The 20,787-nt window shown below is 43.0% G+C and overlaps 1 protein-coding gene across 7 annotated transcripts; it reads left to right on the forward strand.

Moving 5' to 3' along the window:
* The first annotated feature begins 389 nt into the window (after positions 1-389).
* On the forward strand, positions 390-20,262 carry elovl1b (ELOVL fatty acid elongase 1b). Of its 7 annotated transcripts, XM_044199075.1 has the most exons (10): positions 390-537; positions 12,899-13,040; positions 13,297-13,423; positions 17,752-17,854; positions 17,944-18,134; positions 18,266-18,346; positions 18,482-18,538; positions 18,623-18,728; positions 19,012-19,148; positions 19,425-20,262. In XM_044199075.1, the coding sequence occupies exons 3-10, from the start codon at positions 13,370-13,372 to the stop codon at positions 19,755-19,757; spliced, it is 1,062 nt and encodes a 353-aa protein (XP_044055010.1). In that variant the 5' UTR covers positions 390-537; positions 12,899-13,040; positions 13,297-13,369; the 3' UTR covers positions 19,758-20,262. The 7 variants fall into 7 exon arrangements, with proteins under 7 accessions (XP_044055010.1, XP_044055014.1, XP_044055011.1 ...); XM_044199076.1 differs by lacking the exons at positions 12,899-13,040; positions 13,297-13,423 and adding an exon at positions 916-1,016 and having other exon boundaries at positions 494-537; XM_044199074.1 differs by lacking the exon at positions 390-537 and having other exon boundaries at positions 12,766-13,040.
* The last annotated feature ends 525 nt before the right edge of the window (positions 20,263-20,787 follow it).

Raw genomic sequence — 20,787 nt, forward strand, 5'->3', positions numbered from 1 at the left:
TTGGGCCAGTTGTTTCCCTTGCAACACTGAGGCCCTGTGCAAAATTTGTTGCAAAATCATAAAATATACTAAAATTATTTTCCCACACTACTGTCTTTGAACTAAATGTTTTCCAATCTCTGTGCTAAGCTCCACATGCGTTTTGCATCGCGCTAGTGGAACCTCAGGTCCGATTTGCACTGTCTCCGTGGGCCGCATGATGCGACTTGCACCGGAGGTTTGGACCCCGTTAATACCTGCTTGCAGGTCTAGTTAACACTTTCATTGGTCTGAGCCAGCATCAGTTGCCAATTAACAGCTGAGTCTGCTCGAATGAAGCTGCATAGACTAATCTTGGATAGGTGATGGTTGGCATTTGATACAGTCAGTTGATTACGTCCATATTAGGCGACCAACTAACAGTAGTGTAGAGATGACTCCACCTTTTTACCGCTCCACCAAAGGGCTGGGTGAGACGGAAGATTGAAGCCGAAAGGAAGAGGAACTTCAGACACGCATTGAACCACATTATCAGCTTGCTTTCGACAGTTTCCGCAGGTTTGTTGTCTCATATTGTTTTTATACAATTTAACAGTCAGTCAGATGTTGACTCAAATAGGTTTCACTTAATTTCAGGATCGTTGTTTTTTTTAATTTGGTAGGAGGGGGGGGGTGTATTTACAGAGCGTCATATTCAAGTTATATTCATTCAGGTGGCTTAATTTCTTGTTTGTCTTTATAACTAACGTTAGAATATTTTAGACGTTACGTTAGCCAAAAAAAAAAAAAAACAGATTTTTGGCTGTAGGGGATTTTATAGGGATTTTTTTATAGGGACATCGTGTCCGGTGTTGTGCTCAGATGTGTATCCCTTGAAAACGTGTGTTTGGAGCGTAGTTGTTTGGGCTATTTATGGTATCGTCCTGTATCTGCCAGCTTCTCATCATTTGCACCTGTGCTGCGGACAAAAGAGCTCATTGACAGCCGGACTTCTTCCGCAGAGTGGGCATTGTTACTCAGCACTTTGAAGGCAAATGGTAATGTTGACGGTCATCTTTTTGTTGAGTGTAACGTTAGGCCTAGCTGTCATACATCTTAACGGAAGTGATCAAGAGAGCACATTGATGTGTGTATGCATGTTTAACAGGTAGGCTAGGAATTATAGCAAATATAGTTTCACCCTAGTGGATCAAAAGTGAAACTTACCTGCTGGCCAAACGTTATAACTGTGTCTAACGGTTCACTTTCAGCCAGAGAGGACTCAGGCACAAACATGGGTCTTACACCTTGTTTTGAGCTCGTTTGCTCCAGTTTGTGACTCATGTATTTATCAGAGACACACGTTGGACAGTGTGTTTTTTTTTTTAGGTATGATTTTAATATGTTTTTGGTAGCTGAGTATTTGTGTATTTACAAAGCTACAATTAATGTGGTTAATCTGTGTCAGATGTGATGTAACTGTCTACCATATGGTGTTTAATCATGCTGGAATCAGTTGTTACTCACTTTGAACTTGACCTGCTCATGAGTTAAAGTCAGTCAAGGAAAAAAATGGTAACAAAGTGAAGATTATTACTAAGAATCAATCTGGCCTTTCCCATGGGCTTGCTGTTTTCAGCGTGCAGAGAAAAAGGCAGAGAACCTGCACTGTAAGAGTGCCATAGGAGGTATTAGAGGGGTCTGCCACAGCATATAGGCTACTTATTACATGCATAAACGCATTTTTTTAGTTTGTAGGATTTTGTTCTTACCATGTGATTCCAAATACATGAGTAAATATTAACATTGTAACATATCATATAAAGGTAATGTTCTTGATAATTACGTTGATAATTTTGTCACATGCCTCAATTACTGGATGCAACAGAATTAGTCATTTCAAACTCTTGTTTAATTTCGCTATTCTTCTAGAAAGACAGAACCACTACCAACCACACCTCATATATGCAATGCACAGTAGGGAAAGAATACTGTGAGGCTAAAATTGTAGATTTTTACTACACAAGTTGGCCTAAGCGTTATTTGACAGTATGTACATGGCCAAATTTTAATGGGGGCAAAAAATCATTAAACACATTTTCTGCAATGCTTCAGTAATAGTTTGCACAAAGACAACAAATTGCAAAATATGAGGTCTCACAAAAAAGGGAAAATGCTAAATATGTTGCAAGAGACTGAGTTCTTCTCTACGTGGACTTCATGTTTCTTGAATGTCTCGCACTAAATGACCCTCATTGATGCTTTTCTTCTCAGTTGATGGTCTCCTATGGTACATTATGGATCACTGACTGTGTAGACATGTACACATTAGCCGTAACCAACCACTGTGGGACTGAGACAAAGAGCCTTAAGGTCAACCAGCCCATGTGTATTTCTGATAGTAATGTAAACACTACAAAAGCATGGTGACTGTTAACGCTCCAGCGTTGCGTGTTGTTATCATTTCATCAGCTTCCAATGTCAACATCCTCTCTGAAGGACTCACATTTAAGGCAAGAGCAGAGCTGATGATAAAGTATAAGCTTCAGCCAGTGGAAATGACATGGACTCTTCTTAAACCAGGTTTTTTCTCAAGAAAACTTTTGCAGGCTGAGCTGGGTGTGTTTATGCAGCAGTCACACTTCACACAGTTGACCACAAGTCTTCTCCTGTTGGTCACTGAGTAGCTGTAGTAAAGTGTTTTGGCAGAGGAAAATGTTAGTCATTCACTTTTCCCTTACCACATATTCCCAACCAGTGTGGTGTTTAAGGGATCCTTGTCAAAACACCACGTTACTTCTCAGTGACATGGAACTCTGAAGCACAAAGCGAGAGTCCTTGACAGTTATTGATCCTGACTTCTTCAATGTTCCCCGGGGGTTTGAACATCGTAAACTCAAGATGGGGACTGTGGCTTCAAGATGACAGCCACTGGTAAACTGTTTAACTCTCACTGTTTACTTTGTAACTGTTGTCACCAGACTTTGGGCCCATGTTAGCTTTGTATGGTAAAAAAATAATTTAAGTAATTTAAGTCAGTCTGTCAAAAACATGTTTATGTAGGTTAATGCATGGATATTCCCCCATGTTAGTGGACAGAAGCTGCTTTAAGTGACACCAACAAGTTTGCAGGCTGTACGCTCCAAATGGCAGCAGGACGTTACTGTTTAAACATTTTGAACTTTTGAGTCCCGCTCTCTTTGAACCGAGTACTCATTCCCTTGCTGATGTTTTAGGAGACAGTTTGTGACTCATGCTTTTAAGTTTGAATTGTTTCTTCCTGTGTGTCGAGAAGCTGCCATGCCTGACATTCAGCATTTTATTTGTGGAAATGTTGTGAATGACAGTTAAGGATGCAAAGACAGTGTTACGTTCATGCAGTATAACTATTGTCTAGTGCGACTTTCAAACCCACCCAACCCCTCCACTCGTAACCTTTTGGTTAGGTTAAACAGAAAGGTTAGACTAGAAGAATCGTGCAGTTGTTTATTAACACTTACTGCTGGTCCACAGATCCCCTGGTTAAAAACAGAAGCTGTGATGACATTGATTTGGGTGTGACCAGAATTTCAACATGCCTGCTTGAACCAATGCAGCAGTAGTTTTTTCCACTACAGCATGTGCTTCAGTGTGATTTTATTTATTTATTTTTTTGTACTTTGTGAAGCTGCTTTTCAGTGGCTCTAACAGTTACAGTACATGTAGCTCAAGGTTTTTATTATACCTTATAGAGCTTTCCCAAGGATAATTGATGCACAGATTTAAGTATATATCAAAACAGGCAATTCATCAAATTAGATTTCGCACACACTGTTTTGAAATTATATTACCAAATGTTTAGTTTTAGGTGGTGGTTAAATATGCACCAGTTCAGTTCAGTACAAGGGGATACTTACTTACTAAGAAGCTATAACATGGTTTAACTTGTTCTTGTCTAAACAGTACAAGGATAAGTAAACTCAGTTCATACAGCCAGTGTAAGCGCTGACATTGTAATGTCCTTAAATATGTTATGATGGCCTCAGAGATAACTGGTTGTGTATTTTGACCAGCATGCCTGGAAAGGTGGTTACAAGTTTAGGTGTGTTTTTAGTTTTAACAGTGACTGTTTGTGATTGCTTTGTTTTTTTGCTTGTTTTTTTTTTTTAATGTTAGCCTTTAATCATTACTTTTCCTGTTGAGTAATGTTTTGATTTTTATTTTCTGCTTGCTTGTCTGCACATCCATGAAGATATTTCATGGAAAGTAAGGTCAATTTCCTGAATAGTTGTTGTTTTGAACTGCTGCAACATCAGTTTTTAGAAAATTAGACCAAAGGTCAGATTGTAACACAGTTATTACAAATAGTAAAATGATTTAACTGCTTAGGAGTCATTAGTGCATCTGGCTGTTGTTTTCCCTCTTTGTGTCAGAGTCATATCAGAAAATTACAGTTGTACAGTTTTTCAAGTGTTAACACGTTTGCATGTTTGACATCAATCAAGTCTGAAGTTGTTTTGTTGAGTTTTAGCACGCTCTCCCATGAGACACCTAGAAGGGCACACCCTTGAGTGGTGGGGAGGTTTCACTCAAATGAGGGAATTCCTTTCAGTGGTTACTGGGTGCTAGTGGGCAAATGATGACCAAGTGGAACAATGTGCAGGTTTTTTTTTTTTTAAATTGTTAGAGTAATAGTACTTTCTTGTACTAAATACGCACCTACTAACTGTATTTAGTTTTACACGTGAGCCGTCTTTAAACCATAATTGCAGCAAAGTTCTATAAGCGTTTACATTTCGTCTAAACAGATGTTGTTTCTGAAGGGGGTGTTTCAAGTCATGGCTTGTTTTTTCGAGCCTCCTATGTAAATCCCAGCTAATTCGGACTGTACTTATGGGTTTGGTTGGAAATTCCTCTCAGATTACTAAACTGGCAGGATACTTTACACAGGGCTCCAGTCAGAACTTGTACATTTTCGCACAGTCTTGCCCCCCCCAATGTACCATAGGTTCCTTACTACTTGGATCTTTTTTTCATAGGTTTGGCTATCGTGTCAGTTGGTTACTCAAACATTGTACTATCTCAGTTCATTGCTGAGAATTTAGAACGCAACTCTCTAAAAAGAAATCAGAAGGAGCAAGAAACTCGAGCGGTCAAATGATCATGAAGGTTTTTTAAAAAGCCTCAGGCCAGCCAAACTTATTTGGAAGAGAAAACAAAGTAAACATTAAAATTACAACCCAAATTGTCATAAATTTTGTTGTAAATATTCAGCGCAGTTTACAGAATGACTTCCTGGTTCAACTTTGACCTACAGTACTTTCTATAGTTGTGCATAATCAATTTTCCTGTGTAAGGAATTGATCATCTGATAATCTGATAAACTGTTGGTTTATTACTTGTCTGAACAATCACGTTCCTTGCCCTGTTTGACTTTATTGTGATGTTCTCAGATCTCAGCAATGTAATTACTCTGCGTACAAATTTATCACAACATCTGCATCAGCTTGAGATCAAGGATGCGATGCACTATTGTTGCCTGTGGAAAGTTCCAGAAATCTGAGTCGCTGGTGGGTGAGACCTGCAGGGGGAACAGAGGGAGGGAGGGAGGGGCATGAAGAGAGTGAGACCATTATTGACTGGCCGGCCTTGTCTGAATACTTGCAGGTAGGGGTGATACGGCTGGTCCCCCACCACCTCCCACACACACACACACACACACACACACACCCACCCACACTTCCCCAAACACAATGAAGGGAAGATGGTGTAAACATATCTGTCTCAAGGCAAGTCTAGCAACATTCCTGTGCCGGGGGGGGGCATAAATAGTGGCTTGTTGCATGCACATTTAAATGAGTGTTTTACTGGCAAGTGTCTTAATTGACAGCAACAAGGCTTTAATCCAAATAAAATTTAATACTAGATTGTTGATGCTGTTATTGATATTTGAGTGTTAAATGATACATTTGTCGCCCGGATTGGCGCTACCGGGGCCCCACCCTGGAGCCAGGCCTGGGGTGGGTGCCCGACGGCGAGCGCCTGGTGGCCGGGCCTTTCCCCACGGGGCCCGGCCGGGCACAGCCCGAAGGAGCGACGTGGGGCCGTCCTCCCGTGGACCCACCACCCGCAGGGAGGATCCGTAAGGGGCCGGTGCAGAGAGATCTGGGCGGCAGTCGAAGGCAGGGGCTTCGGCGACCAGATCTCCGGACACAGAAACTGGCTCTAGGGACATGGAATGTCACTTCGGCTGGGGAAGGAGCCTGAGCTTGTGCGGGAGGTTGAGCGTTACCGGCTAGATATAGTCGGCCTCGCCTCCACGCACAGCCTGGGCTCTGGAACCCGTCTCCTCGAGAAGGGCTGGACGCTCCATTTCTCTGGCGTTGCCGGCGGGGAGAGGCGGCGGGCTGGTGTGGGCCTGCTCATAGCCCCACAGCTCAGCCGTCACGTGTTGGAGTTTACCCCAGTGAACGAGAGGGTCGCGTCCCTCCGCCTCCGGGTGGGGGACAGGTCTCTCACTGTTGTGGCGGCCTACGGGCCGAACAGCAGTGCAGAGTACCAGGCCTTCTTGGAGTCCCTGGGAGGGTACTAGACAGTGCACCACCCGGGACTCCGTTGTTCTACTGGGGACTTCAACGCCCACGTGGCAGCAGCGACAGTGACACCTGGAGAGGGGTAATCGGAAGGAACGGCCCCTGATCTGAACCCGAGCGGTGTTCAGTTGTTGGACTTCTGTGCTAGTTACAGTTTGTCCATAACTAACACCATGTTCAAGCACAAGGGTGTCCATCAGTGCACGTGGCACCAGGGCGCCCTAGGCGGAGGTCGATGATCGACTTTGTTGTCGTATCATCTGACCTCCGCCGCGTGTCTTGGACACTCGGGTGAAGAGAGGGGCGGAGCTGTCAACCGATCACCACCTGGTGGTGAGTTGGATCCGCTGGCGGGGAGGAAGCCGGACAGACTTGGCAGGCCCAAGCGTATCGTGAGGGTCTGCTGGGAACGTCTGGCGGAGCCCTCTGTCAGCAGGGTCTACAACTCACACCTCGGGGAGAGGTTCTCCCAGATCCCGGGAGGTTGGGGACATTGAGTCCGAGTGGACCATGTTTTCCACCTCCATTGTCGATCTGCGCGGCTCGTAGCTGTGGTCGCAAGGTTTCTGGTGCCTGTCGCGGCGGCAATCCCCGAACACGGTGGTGGGCGCCGGAAGTAAGGGATGCCGTCAGGCTGAAGAAGGAGTCCTATCGGGCCTTGTTGGCTCGTGGGACTCCCGAGGCAGCTGACAGGTACCGGCAGGCTAAGCGTGCTGCAGCCCGTGCGGTCACAGAGGCAAAAACTCAGGACTGGGAGAGGTTCGGAGAGGCCATGGAGGAGGACTATCGGTCGGCCTCAAAGAAATTCTGGCAAACCGTCCGGCGGCTCAGGAGGGGGAAGCAGTGCTTCACCAACACCTTGTGCGGTGCGGGTGGAGAGCTGTTGACCTCGACTGGGGATGTTGTCGGACGGTGGAAGGAATACTTTGAGGATCTCCTCAATCCCGCTGTCACGTCTTCCGAAGAGGAAGCGGAGGCTGGGGACCGGAGGCGGACTCATCCATCACCCTGGCCGAAGTCACTGAGGTTGTTGGCAAGCTCCTTGGTGGCAAGGCTTCGGGGGTGGATGAGATCCGTCCTGAGTATCTTAAGTCTCTGGATGTTGTGGGACTGTCTTGGCTGACACGTCTCTGCAACATCGCGTGGCGATCTGGGACAGTGCCTCTGGACTGGCAGACCGGGGTGGTGGTCCCTCTGTATAAGAAGGGGACCGGAGGGTGTGTTCCAATCACAGAGGATCACACTTCTCAGCCTCCCGGTAAGGTCTATTCCAGGGTACTGGAGAGGAGAATTAGTCCGATAGTCGAACCTCGGATTCAGGAGGAGCAGAGTGGTTTTCGTCCCGGTCGTGGAACACTGGACCAGCTCTATACTCTCCATCGGGTGCTCGAGGGTTCATGGGAGTTTGCCCAACCAGTCCACATGTGCTTTGTGGATCTGGAGAAGGCATTCGACCGTGTGCCCCGGGCGCTTTGTGGGGAGTGCTCTGGGAGTATGGGGTCCGGGGCCCTTTGCTAAGGGCTGTCCGGTCCCTGTATAACGGGCAGGAGCTGTGTTCGCATTGCCGGCAGTAAGTCAGACCTGTTCCCGGTGCATGTTGGACTCCGCCAGGGCTGCCCTTTGTCACCGGTTCTGTTCATAATTTATATGGACAGAATTTCTAGGCGCAGTCAGGGGCGGAGGGTGTCGGTTTGGGAACCACAGGATCTCATCTCTGCTGTTTGCAGATGATGTCGTTCTGATGGCTTCTTCAAACCAGGACCTGCAGCATGCACTGGGACGGTTTGCAGCCGAGTGTGAAGCAGCTGGGATGAGAATCAGCTCTTCCAAATCTGAGGCCATGGTTCTTGACCGGAAAAAGGTGGTTTGCTCTCTTCGGCGTGGGTGGGGAGTCCTTGCCCCAAGTGGAGGAGTTTAAGTATCTCGGGGTCTTGTTCACGAGTGAGGGACGGATGGAGCGTGAGATTGACAGGCGGATCGGTGCAGCGTCTGCAGTGATGCGGGCGCTGTATCGGACCGTTGTGGTAAAGAAGGAGCTGAGTCGAAAGACAAAGCTCTCGATTTACCGGTCAATCTACGCTCCTGCCCTCACCTATGGTCATGAGCTTTGGGTAGTGACCGAAAGGACAAGATCGCGGATACAAGCGGCCGAAATGGGCTTCCTCCGCCCGAGTGGCTGGGCGCTCCCTTAGAGATAGGGTGAGGAGCTCAGTCACACGGGGAGCTCGAGTAGAGCCGCTGCTCCTCCACGTCGAGAGGAGCCAGCTGAGGTGGCTAGGGCATCTGATCCGGATGCCTTCCTGGGCGCCTCCCTCGGGAGGTGTTCTGGGCATATCCCACCGGGAGGCGGCCCCGGGGAAGACCCAGGACACGCTGGAGGGACTATGTCTCTCGGCTGGCCTGGGAACGCCTCGGGATCCCCCCGGAGGAGCTGGAGGAAGTGTCTGGGGCGAAGGAAGTCTGGGAGTCCCTGCTTAGACTGCTGCCCCCGCGACCCGGCCCCGGATAAGCGGAAGAAGATGGATGGATGGATGGATGGATGGATGGATGGATGGATAAATGATACATTGGCTATGCTCTTCTTTTTACATAAACAACATCACATATTTTTGACAGGGTTCCCTCAAATTTGGTTACTGAACTGATAATAAGGATTTATTACAGCTGTAAAATAACCCCAACAAAGATGACAGTGACGGCCGATATATATTCTGAAATGTTCATTGGACAATAATGTATTTTGAATAAAAATGAACTTAAATAAAGGACTAAAAACACAAAAAGAAGTAGACTTGACTATACGTGTGTATACAACACGTGTGTGTCTAGAAAACATTTTTGTACTGCAATTTCTTTTTGCATGTCTGCCAACATGTATACCAATACGATAAATCTAAGACAATATCCGCCAATGATATTAAATCATTAAAATATTATTTTAAGCTTTATTGCACGCTCAACTAGGCAGATGCTCTCAGGTTCACGTCCATTCTCTGCCACACCTTGTGAAGCCCCTGCATGGTTCAGACCTCCCTGTGCATAGTATAATGTAGCTGAAGTATCCTTATATAGCTTATCCTCTTTTTGCAAATATGTCATAGGGCATACCTACACATCAGCAGGGCATGTTTTGAATGAGTTTGATGATCCTGCAGTTTTGTTTTTTTCTTTGAAAGAGTCTTTGGGTGACAAAGCAGCAGAACGAGTTTGGATGAGATTGAGTTATCACCAGCTTGTGTTTGAAAACAGCTCTTTTTATCTCTGTTGTTATCTTGAGACACAGGGATGTCAGATGTGTCTGGACTGAGAAATCCTGGGCCTCAGGTGACCATTCTGTCCCTGGAAGCCAGGAAGAGCACAATAACTCGAGTTTTCTCTCGAGTGAGTTTGTCATCCTGCTGGCTCGATTGGAATGTGTGTTATTGCTTTTGCCATGGGCAACTAGTACTCACTTAGCTGATGCAATCTGTTTCAACTTGGCATTCACTCAATTTTCAGATTGACGTTGCCATTCAAGACTTTCTGCTGACTTGTTTAACAGTTGTGAGCAGAGGAAGAGACTGTAATAAATATTTCCTGTGGTCGAACATAACCTGACAAAAAACCCCATCTACTGTCCAGAATGTTACTAGTTATGAGTTGAACCGCTTATAACTTGAAATACCCCACCAGCCTTAACTAACATTAACCTCTGAAGGCAATGCCTCGACTATATAACCTGTTTTGATTTACCAAGATTACCAGTAGTTCAGAATTAAGCTTTGGCAGTTATATGTCAACTCACACTTGAATTCCCCATCCAGTAGACTTCAGTGGATTTGATGTAGCTCTTATGCATTTCAAGATGAAGTAGATGTGAGGCCACTCAGTACTTTTAATTAATTGATTTCTAGTCAGAATTGGGCAGATGCATTTTGTTTGGCACTGTGCCTGGAGACAAGGTGTATCTACACGACATGTCTAGTCGCTGGAATTTTACTGACTTTTGCTTCTAAAGCACGTGTATATGTTTTAAAAAAAAACTTTTGAACAGTTTATAATGTGCTAATAATACTTTGCACCGATAATGCTAAAGCATTAAGTATTTCTCTCTGACTACTATGACTTTTACGACATTCCACATAGTGGATGAGAAAAGTTGGGCTAGTATGAAGCTAAATAGATTTTTAATAATAAGTTGAAAAAAATTTTTTCCCACTCAGCTATTATGACTAGTCTAGTTTTGGGTAAAAAGTTTGAGAAAATTTGAATGTATCAATTATTAGAAATGTATTTTGTACCTAAGCAAAAGTCTTATTTTTCATTAATTTTATTAGTGCTTTTTAAAAAAATTTTTATTGAACACAATTTACTTTGGCTTCGGGTTTTGGTTTTTACTTTAGTAAATACACCTATACCAGTTAGTCAAAACTTTTACTTAAGTATGGTTACCATGGGTGACTTTAACTGCGACTTTTTCTTACATGACTCCTTATGGTTTGTTTTGGTTTGACGGATCCTCTTTCAGCCTGAAAGTCTGAAGGGCAGTGATGATTATCACATTTCAGAAGTCAACCATATCAGCAGTTGGGGAGTTCAAGAACTACTTTTGTAAACCACCATGATTCACTTTCCTGCATCCTTCCTTCTTCACTTTGTCACGTTGCTTGTTTTGCGAGGTGGAAAGGGGTGTTGGTTTCTTTTTTAGAATACTGTCATATTTTAAATGGCTCTGTCAGCGAGAACGATAATCTATATGGAGGAGGGGCTAAAATGCACTGGAGTGCTGCTGCCACCACTCCCCCCAGAGACAGGTAAAACCAGCCCAGTCAATCATATACAGGGAAACACTGACAAGGACATTTACAGTGACAAGATCACCTGCACATGGCTGTCAGATGCCTGTGATTTGAACAGCCATGTTATTTAACTATTTTATTTAACTATTTACAACAAAAATGACATCAGACATTTTACTTAAAAGCCTTCCAAAGCTACATGTTGAGCATGATTTGGCTTTGCAAGGATATTTTACTTCTGTATTAGTATGCAAGAGTGAATGATTTTTTACAAATGTGACTTGATCTTGGAAAACTATGTGTTTAGGCCAATGTGTGTAGTACCAGACCACATTAATAGCTAGTCATATTCACAAATCTGAAGACATTAGGAATAGACCTGCAGGGTTTCCCCATGCATTCCTCCCCACTGTGGCTATTTACCTGCTGTCAAAGGACTAAAATAATCCATGAGCAGAAAACGTAACGATTACTATTAGTGTAATGTTTTGTTCCTCCTTGAAACGCCCGGACGTGGCAGTGAGATCAGAGTAAGAGATTTCCTATCAAGAAAAAACCTCATTACACAACACACACTGAAGAATTTTAAGCATTATTGTATGAGTCATGTCTTCCCTTTGTAGCAATCGTTGTTGCCTGCCATTAGCCTTACTAACCAACCCTCAGTAAACATCAAGGTTTTATGACTCTTTATGATGCTTCCCAGCTCGAATGTATTAGACTTTTCTCTGGTAGGCTATCGTGTGTTGTAATTGCCAGTAAACTGGACATGTATGATTAGATTTGGGAGTATATGAAGCAAGAATGTTGTGGATCTGTGCCATATATTAAGCAGAATTGTAATTGGATATAATACACTAGCTAATGTAGACAAAAATAAAAATAATCACAAGAAAGAATTGAAATTTGGCTGCCAAAGCAAAGGGGTGTCTACCACATAAGTTGAAAGAAACTACTCCTGACTTTTTTCAGGCATTTTAGCCATGACATTGATTGTTTCTCAACACAGAGAAATGGTGGCCAGTTTTGCTTAATGGGTGTTGGTCGGGTAGAGAGCCAATGAAGGCATAACAATGGCCCCCTTCATGATAACAGAGTCTCCACTGATTTTTTGCCCGCTGCCTGCGAATAATATTATCAGCCCACCCCTGAGAGAAAACTTACAGGGCGACTCCAGAGTTGTGTGTGTGTGTGTGTGTGTGTGTGTGTTTCAGTGGGTGCAGGGTGTGACCAGCACAAAGTCACAAAGTAGCAAGTCGCATTTTATTTCTGGGTGTTTTGTAGTGTCGGTTTAAATAGGGGCCATCTCACTCTCACCCCAGTTGTACTGTCTCTTGGCCGCTCGCTTGCACACAGTGCTCTCTCTCTCTCTCTCTCTCGCTCTCTGGCTCAGCCTCTTTCCCTCCTTCCCTCCCTCTCCTTCTGTGAGCTAGTTATTCATCTGCTGTGTGAGTCAGGGAGGGTGGGGATTTGGAAGACTGCTGTACCAGTCACACTTTGTCAGTTTACTTTCTCATTCCCTTACCCCATCTCTCTCTGTGTGTGTTTCTCTCCCTGCTCTGCTGTTTTCTCTTTTTGCTGCTGCCCCAGCCTGCCTGCCTGCCTGCCCGCCTGCCTGCCTGCCTGCCTGCCTTCCCGCCCTTATAGTTTACAGAGAGGCTTTGCCGTGCTGTGAAAGAGGAATCCACATTGTCTTTTGATGATTTAAGGGGAAAATTCTAGTCTTGACAAGGTAAGTAGCTCAATGTTACGTAGAAGGTGAACTAACTTGAGTGTGGAGTCTGCCCACATGTCGAGCAGCTCAGGGGTTTTGGGTTTTGTTGTTTGTTTTTTTAGCTTCTTTCCACCGGAAAGGTTTCCGTTCTTTTGGTGTTTGAGGATCTCTCTGTTCTGTTTAAAATAACGGATACTTTACTGTGTGTTTGACTAATGGGTTCCTGGCTCCTCTGAGGTTTTTTTTTTTTTTTTGCTTTGTTTTTTCATTTCAGCTCCAGTTTGTTCATCATTAACTCCTACCTCGTGAGCTTCAGATCCCGTTTTCCATCTCCATGATTCATTGACATGGCTCTCACAGGAAATGTTCCCCCTCCCTTTCCACTGTGCTATATTTCTTTGGTAGATATAAACCAGCCCCCCTTCTTGTCAAGGTTCCTAATATTGTAAATTGAGTGGTTGTGGTGGGACATAGACAAAGGGTAACTGTTTTTTTTACAACTATTAGTTTGGTCACAAGAATGGAGTGATGTAGCTAAAGGCAATCATGAACATTTCTCTTGAGAGGGGACAGACGTCTTTGTTTAAGGGGAGACTGGAGCTTTAGTGGGCATGTGTCTACAGCTAAATTGCTTCACTCTGTCATGGGAATAATACAGGAGACGCTTTTTGGACCCCTCACACAGTTATGAGGAAGTTCCTGTCCTCTTGTGGAATTACTACTAGTACTGCTGATGAACAACAATGACCATTGAACAATTGAGTTCAGCTGAGATCAGTTTATACTCCTGGTCCAAATTCTGCGGTAACATATAAGCCTTTAATTAGTGGAGATTAGAAGCAGTTAGGTGGTGTCACTATGGTTGAGTTCATTGATAACTAGATGCAACAAATGGTACAGAAATCTCAGAGCAGGCACAGTAACTGCTGTTAGTAGTTCTTGTAAAATGGTCTTTGCCAGTTCATGGTACATTTTGTGGTTTCACTAAGCTGGAATGGAAGGGGCTTCATTTTCATGTTTCCTTAAACTTCTGTCTTCATCAGGGACTTAGGATACAGAAATATGTTTCCTTTTTCTTCTTAGTGTTGTCATGATCATAAGACTAAACCCCTGACTCGCACAATCACTTTCATTATTGGTCAGTATTCCCTAAATAAACATTCATGTGTGACTCGCACATGTTGCATGTTCATACAGTAGTTTGAACATGAAAACTGGGAGATTTAGATCACTTGTATTCAAAAAGCAAATCCTACATATTTTAATGTAGGATTTCTGAATAATCACCTTGTGCACTGTTACAGTGTCTACAGCATAATTTGATTGAACTCAGAAAAGTTGGCACACAAACTAAATCTTTTTTCTCATGTATACAAACCTACACTAAACTATTGCAATTTAATGCATTACCATAACATAACTGAGAATTTTGGCTTTAAGAACTCCATTAAGTTTCTACTGGAAACAAATTATGAACCCAAATTTAAGCCATGTGACGTGTTCAAACTGCCACAACACAATTTAAGGTCACTGTATTATATATATACAATAACCTAGACATTACCACTAACCTGACCAGATGATCATCTGATCAATTTAACTGTTCAGCATTTTTCCTCAGAACAAGACACAAGACAGACTCTGCACCACAGACATGATACTCTTGTTGAAATGTGAGGCACCCAACCAAATGCCTCATTGTCGATTCAAAAACAACCACAGCTTTTTGTGTAAGAGTTTTCTGAAATGTCATATATCTGATCTGTTGTACAACATCATTTGCACTTTTGGTAATAACACTGAGGCCTGCAAGAAGACAAAGCTCCAGTTAAAGTTTTCACCGTGTCAACGGAAGGAAGTTAGTCTGTACTGTCAAGTGCAGCTGTCCAAAATTGGTCTGGAATGCTGGACTCAATCACCTGGAAGCTTAACAAGAAGATCGACCATAGAGATACTGTGGTGTTGACATTGCCTTGTGGTTAACAATTGAAAAACCCTGTGAACAAAATGCAGGGGGTATCTACAAAAGGAAGAGGAATGTCCAGTTAGATATAATCTGTTTCCATCGTAGACCTGTTCAGAATCAGTTTCAATCAGACACAATGAATGCACAAAATATTAAGGGCATGTTTTCATGAGATTCAAAGTAAATTTAGGAAAAAATGATACCTTTTCTTCCTTAATATAAAATGGAAGGGGGTCAAGGGTTATTGTGTTTTTATCCAATTGATTTGGATTGTGCAAAAAGGGCTACAACTCAGTATCAGTGTGTCATTTTATGTTTTGCAAGAGCAATTTAGTTTCTAATGAAGAAGATAATGTGTGTTACATACATTGACTTGAACTATTCAGTACATGAATTGCAGACTGAAATACCACTGAAAACAAGTATCCCATATCTTATTTCTTTACTAATTTAATTTCCTGTTTGACATCCTGTGATAACAGACAGCGTTTTAAAAACTGATGCCAAAGCAAGTTGACATCCTTAAACTTAGATCCAGCTCATTGTTGGCAAAATGCTTAGCTGTAGTTGACACTTTAAATTTCTTTACACTGTGTCCCTTGCAGTTTTCCTGAGCAGCACCCGCATGAGCTCTGCTCCCCACCCTTCTTTCCACAGCATGAAATTATTAGCTTTTAATTATATTGGCTTAAGGAGGGCTGTTCTTGAGTCCTTAGGGAGTGAAAACTCAGAGCATTGTAGATTGTACATCGAACAATAGCCCCCTCTGGGTCCAGTGTGGTGAGAGGAGACCGCACCCTGCATGTCCTCTACTTTGTGAATACGCTTTACAGTTTACACTTGATATGGTAAGCCTTTGTCAACAGAAAAATACGCAGGTCTGAAAACCATAGCAACATTCCTGTTTGCATGCTGCATGTCATGGCACTTTCCATTGGCAAAATACTCACCATATCTGTAGTTGAACTGTTGGATTCAGTTTGCAGTGGCAGCTTTCCAACAAATGTGGTTGCCACATAACAAGAAGGAGCACTTGATATTGGTTTAAGGAATGCTGATATCAAGGTCAGGGTTCTGCACTTTGTGTGTTAAGTTCAGTGATCCAGAGCTTCGCCTTTTTGGCTCCCAGTGTTTTTCTTTTTTCTTGTTTTGTTTTTTTCTCCCCCACTTGGGTTCATTTTGAGGAGAGCAGTTTGGATATTGTGTCTCACCTTCTGGCATAACTCCTGCAAACAAACAGCCAGTAGATTGTCGCCTTACTGTGGGATGAGGGGCACCCTCCCAGTTCACTGTAGCGCCTCCTCTCTGGTATCAGGCCACGTCTGATGAGTCGTCAGCCAGGGCAAAGCATCCTGGGAGTTTTGTTGGGAGTGTTTGTTTGGTGAGTGATGAGCTCCTCTGTCACAGTAATTGCATTTCTGTCCCACTGAATCAGGAAACGTGCAGGGTCTCCAGCGTCCTACAAAACAGTTTTCCAGGCATTGAAAACTCATGGAAAATGAGAGAAAAAGTAAAAAGTCCTGGAAAATTACTTCAGCATCCTCATATTTTCCTTTAGCTGAGAATGAACTACTAAGCTGTCTATCAGAGCTCCCCAAAACGGATAACATTGCCATCAGAAAGGGCTTATGTTCAGGATCATATTAACGTCCAATGGTAGTTTATGGACGAGGGTATTTTGAATACGCTGCTCTGGTTATGTTGTGGAAACGCTGTGAACACACCCCCAAGTCACATCACATGGCAGCACATGCAGGCTGGATGACATTACAACTTAAGTAGCTAAACTCCGAATAATGTGAGTTATATTATCCCTCAAATGTAAATATTAGTAACTGCTGGCTGGTAACTAGGGTCGTGTTTATAGATACACGTTGCTTTTCTCCCAACTTGTTTTAAATGGTTGAATAATGTTACATTGGTTAGCATGTTTGGTTCAGTTGCTAAAGTTGACGTGTTTGCTAGCTTATTTTATTTATTTATTTTACCTGCAAAGGTTTAAGGTTTGTGATTGAACTCTGGCTGGGAGCAGTGGTTTCAAATGTTTTGAATTGTTGAGAGAGTTGGATAATAATGAACGGGAAGCCGGGGTCAAAACAATGAATGGGATGTATGAGAGTCAAACATCGGCTAAATACTGGCTAACGGTACTTCTTTACTTTGCTAGCATTGTCTCTTCAAACGCAATGCTGCATCGTTAAGGTAAAATGGACCATAACATGATTCATGAAATGTGTAACCTTTGTAGCGGTGGCTCACAGTGGGTGTGATTAGCCTCGTTAATGACTCCACTTAACATTACTAGTAAAGGAGCTAAATGATGGTGTGATAAACTGATAAGAGTCAGTTAATAATCCTAGCAAACTCGACTCACTTTCAATCGTACATTTAGATATGTATATTAAAGTTCAATGGTTGATACAATTCATAAGGAACAAGAAGGGATTCAGGTTATAAATTAATAATAATAATAAAGAGTGGGGACCCTGGCAGTCTGATCTGCTGGCCACTGAAGCAGTTTGGGTTAAGGGCCTTGAGAGGTGAGGGGCAAGCGCTGCTTTTCATTTTCCCAGGATTAAGAAGACCTGACTGAGATGAGCATCTTTTTCTTTTGACATGTAAAACTGTCCATAATATTGTTTTCTTGAATTGAGTGACATTTCACTCTTTGAGTTACTGTCATGGGAGTGGTGGAAGATTGCTGCTGTATTTGGCTTTGACAAGATAAAACAATGCGCTTGTTGGGATTTATTTTTTTTGCAGATAATTGTTTCCCAACAATACAAGATGGCAAACATGCTTCTAGGGATTCAGGAGATTGGCTCACATGCCATGGATATCTATGACTACCTCTTGGCGGGACTTGGTAGGTGATTTACCTGACTAAATACAAAAAGATCACCCAATATATTTTGTTGTTTGTTTAATCTAGTTTTGTCCTTTTTTCCCCTCTAGATCCACGGCTGAAGGAGTATCCACTGATGCAGAGTCCTATTCCCATGTCCGCTATATTGCTGTGCTACCTGTTCTTTGTACTGTACCTTGGACCTTGCATAATGGCCAATCGCAAGCCCTTCCAGCTAAAGGAAGCCATGATAGTCTACAACTTCATGCTTGTGGCACTGTCAATATTTATTGTCTACGAAGTAAGACACTGTTATTTAATGTCTCCAGTGGACATGGCTTAATTTGTGCGATTTCTGTCAAGATCACTTATTTGTAATTAGATCAATGCAGTGTTCAGTCCCCAAGTAAATAAACTGTCCTTGTTGTTTAGTTCTTGATGTCAGGGTGGGCTACATCGTATACCTGGCGATGTGACCCAGTTGATACGTCTGACAGTCCTGAAGCACTACGAGTAAGTCCCCTCTAACTACTCAGTCATATACAATTCTTAAATAAAGTGAAGTAAAATTATTATTATTATGATGGCTGTGCACTTGTTGGCAACTTACAGTTTCCTGTCAACTCAAGTCTTTATTCTCCTCACCAGATGGTCCGAGTTGCCTGGCTATTCTGGTTCTCCAAGATTATTGAGCTCATCGACACAGTAAGTTCAGTCCATTTCACCTGACGGCCTTAATTTTGGTCACCATAACTTGGCTTTAACTAATCAATATCTTCTTTCGGTCAGATTTTCTTCGTGTTAAGGAAAAAGCACGGCCAGATCACCTTCCTACACATCTTCCACCACTCCTTCATGCCCTGGACATGGTGGTGGGGAATTGTCCATGCTCCTGGTGAGTACACATTAACTAAATCTTGACTTGTCAAAGAGTTTGAAAATGATTAATAGAATAACAATAGCATAGCGTGGTAACTTCATCCTGCAAACCAATCTTGACCTGTAAAGTCAGCAACAATGTCCTCCATTTGGTTTCTGCTTATGTCTTGGTAAAGAGTCCTTCAAGTAACCTTGTGCAGGCTACCTGTGAAGTATTGAATTTTTTTCTTGCAAAGTCAGAGGTTCTTTGGTTACACTGGTCTGAGTCAGCCTAATGTTGTTTATGATTATTACCCCAGGTGGAATGGGATCTTTCCATGCCATGGTGAATTCTTCTGTCCACGTCATCATGTATTTCTACTACGGCCTTGCTGCTGCTGGGCCACGCTTCCAGAAGTTTTTGTGGTGGAAGAAGTACATGACTGCCATTCAGCTGGTACGTACACCCTATACTTTTTCTGTCTTGTTTGTTTCATCGTTAATGAGAATTCTGCTACTTGAAGGCTTCAGGGATCATCTCTAGGACAGCATGATATAGTTTGAATGTGTTTATTTTGAGCCACGCTCAGTGCTTTAAACTACTCTGCTCCCGTCTGCATGCTTTTTTTTAATGGCAAGTTAATGTTTCTGCTCCAAAGGCACCACGACAAATTCTTCGATATTTATTTATTTATTGTAAGTGCTTGGCTGACCCCTGATTTCTTCCCAACAGATCCAGTTTGTCCTGGTATCTCTCCACGCTACCCAGTATTACTTCATGGAGAGCTGCAACTACCAGTTCCCCATGATCCTCCACCTCATCTGGATGTATGGAACCTTCTTCTTCGTGCTCTTCTCCAACTTCTGGGTCCAGGCTTACGTGAAGGGTAAGCGGTTGCCGAAACAGGACATTAAGCCGTGTCAGAACGGCACAGCTGTCTACACCAATGGCAAACACCACGAGAACGGCAACAGCATGAAGCACGGAGCCACCAACGGCACCAGCAACGGCTCTGCTCGCCACGAGAACGGCACCTCTCACATGGGCAAGATGAAGAAGGCCTAGGATCTCTGGAAGGAAACACCCAAGAAGTATGACCAAGAACTACAACGGATTCCAAAGATAATTTTGGCTGTGTTTCTTTTCCTGTTTTTAGTTTTATATACAAAACATGGAGAAATGACGTGGTCAATGATTTCCACAGTTGGGGTTCCACATTTCTTTGGTTTGTTCGTTGGTTTCTTTGAGTTGGAGAACCATTTATGGAACACAATGTATGAAGAGAAGATGTTTTGACCTAAATGTTATCTTCACTGATGTTCAAACAACCTCCTAGTTCAGTATCACACCACCCCACTTGCCTTTACTTCTTATCTTCCCCCCATGCCCTGACCCCCTGTGGACAGATGACTGTACAGTTTCTATCAAACTTGAAAATACTTTTTGTAAATAGTTTTACAACACCAAAAAAAAAAAAAAAAACTAATTGTATTGGTATGCTTTAGACTTTCAAATTTTTGTTACATTATGTATTTAAAATTAAAATGCCAATAAATTCAATTTTAAATTATCTTATAAATTTTGTGTGTCAGTATTTTCACTCACAGAGTAAGCGCTTGCTGCATGTCTTACTTGCTGAAATGGGTTTCAGTTATAGTTTTCAGGTCTTTGGGGCTGACATTGTGCTGTACAGCAACAAAGAGGGAAAGTATTTGCAATCCTTGTTTGTGCCTCTTGTCTTGGCCATCCCAAGTATGCGGAGCAAGTAGGAGGTAAACAAAAGCCCCATTCTGCTTTGTTTAAAAAGATTCATGGTAAGAGGCAGAGAGAAAGCATCCTGCAGAGCGGATCTACACCCACACGACTCAACCATCAGCTGATTCATCAGGGTCAGAAATGGGGTCATATTTTCATTAGTGCTCAGTGAAAAGGTGTTCTTTACATCCATTCAGTCTGCAAATGTGTGCAAGCTAAATAAACCACTGATCCCAGTACATAAAATGGTGACGACTCCTTTGGTGAAATTACAGATTTATTATTACTGACATATGTCACAACTGTAAATTAACCCTCCTTTAAAGTTGCTTTATGAAAC

This window comes from Siniperca chuatsi, linkage group LG6 (assembly GCF_020085105.1).
Source record: "Siniperca chuatsi isolate FFG_IHB_CAS linkage group LG6, ASM2008510v1, whole genome shotgun sequence".
Taxonomy (NCBI): Eukaryota; Metazoa; Chordata; class Actinopteri; order Centrarchiformes; family Sinipercidae; genus Siniperca; species Siniperca chuatsi.

Bases quoted from the DNA above. Each gene is read 5' to 3' on its own strand.
- elovl1b (XM_044199075.1), top strand. From the start codon at position 13,370: ATGGCTCTCACAGGAAATGTTCCCCCTCCCTTTCCACTGTGCTATATT. The intron at 18,135-18,265 runs GTAAGACACTGT...CTTGTTGTTTAG, and splicing joins CAATATTTATTGTCTACGAA to TTCTTGATGTCAGGGTGGGC. The intron at 18,539-18,622 runs GTAAGTTCAGTC...TCTTTCGGTCAG, and splicing joins TTATTGAGCTCATCGACACA to ATTTTCTTCGTGTTAAGGAA.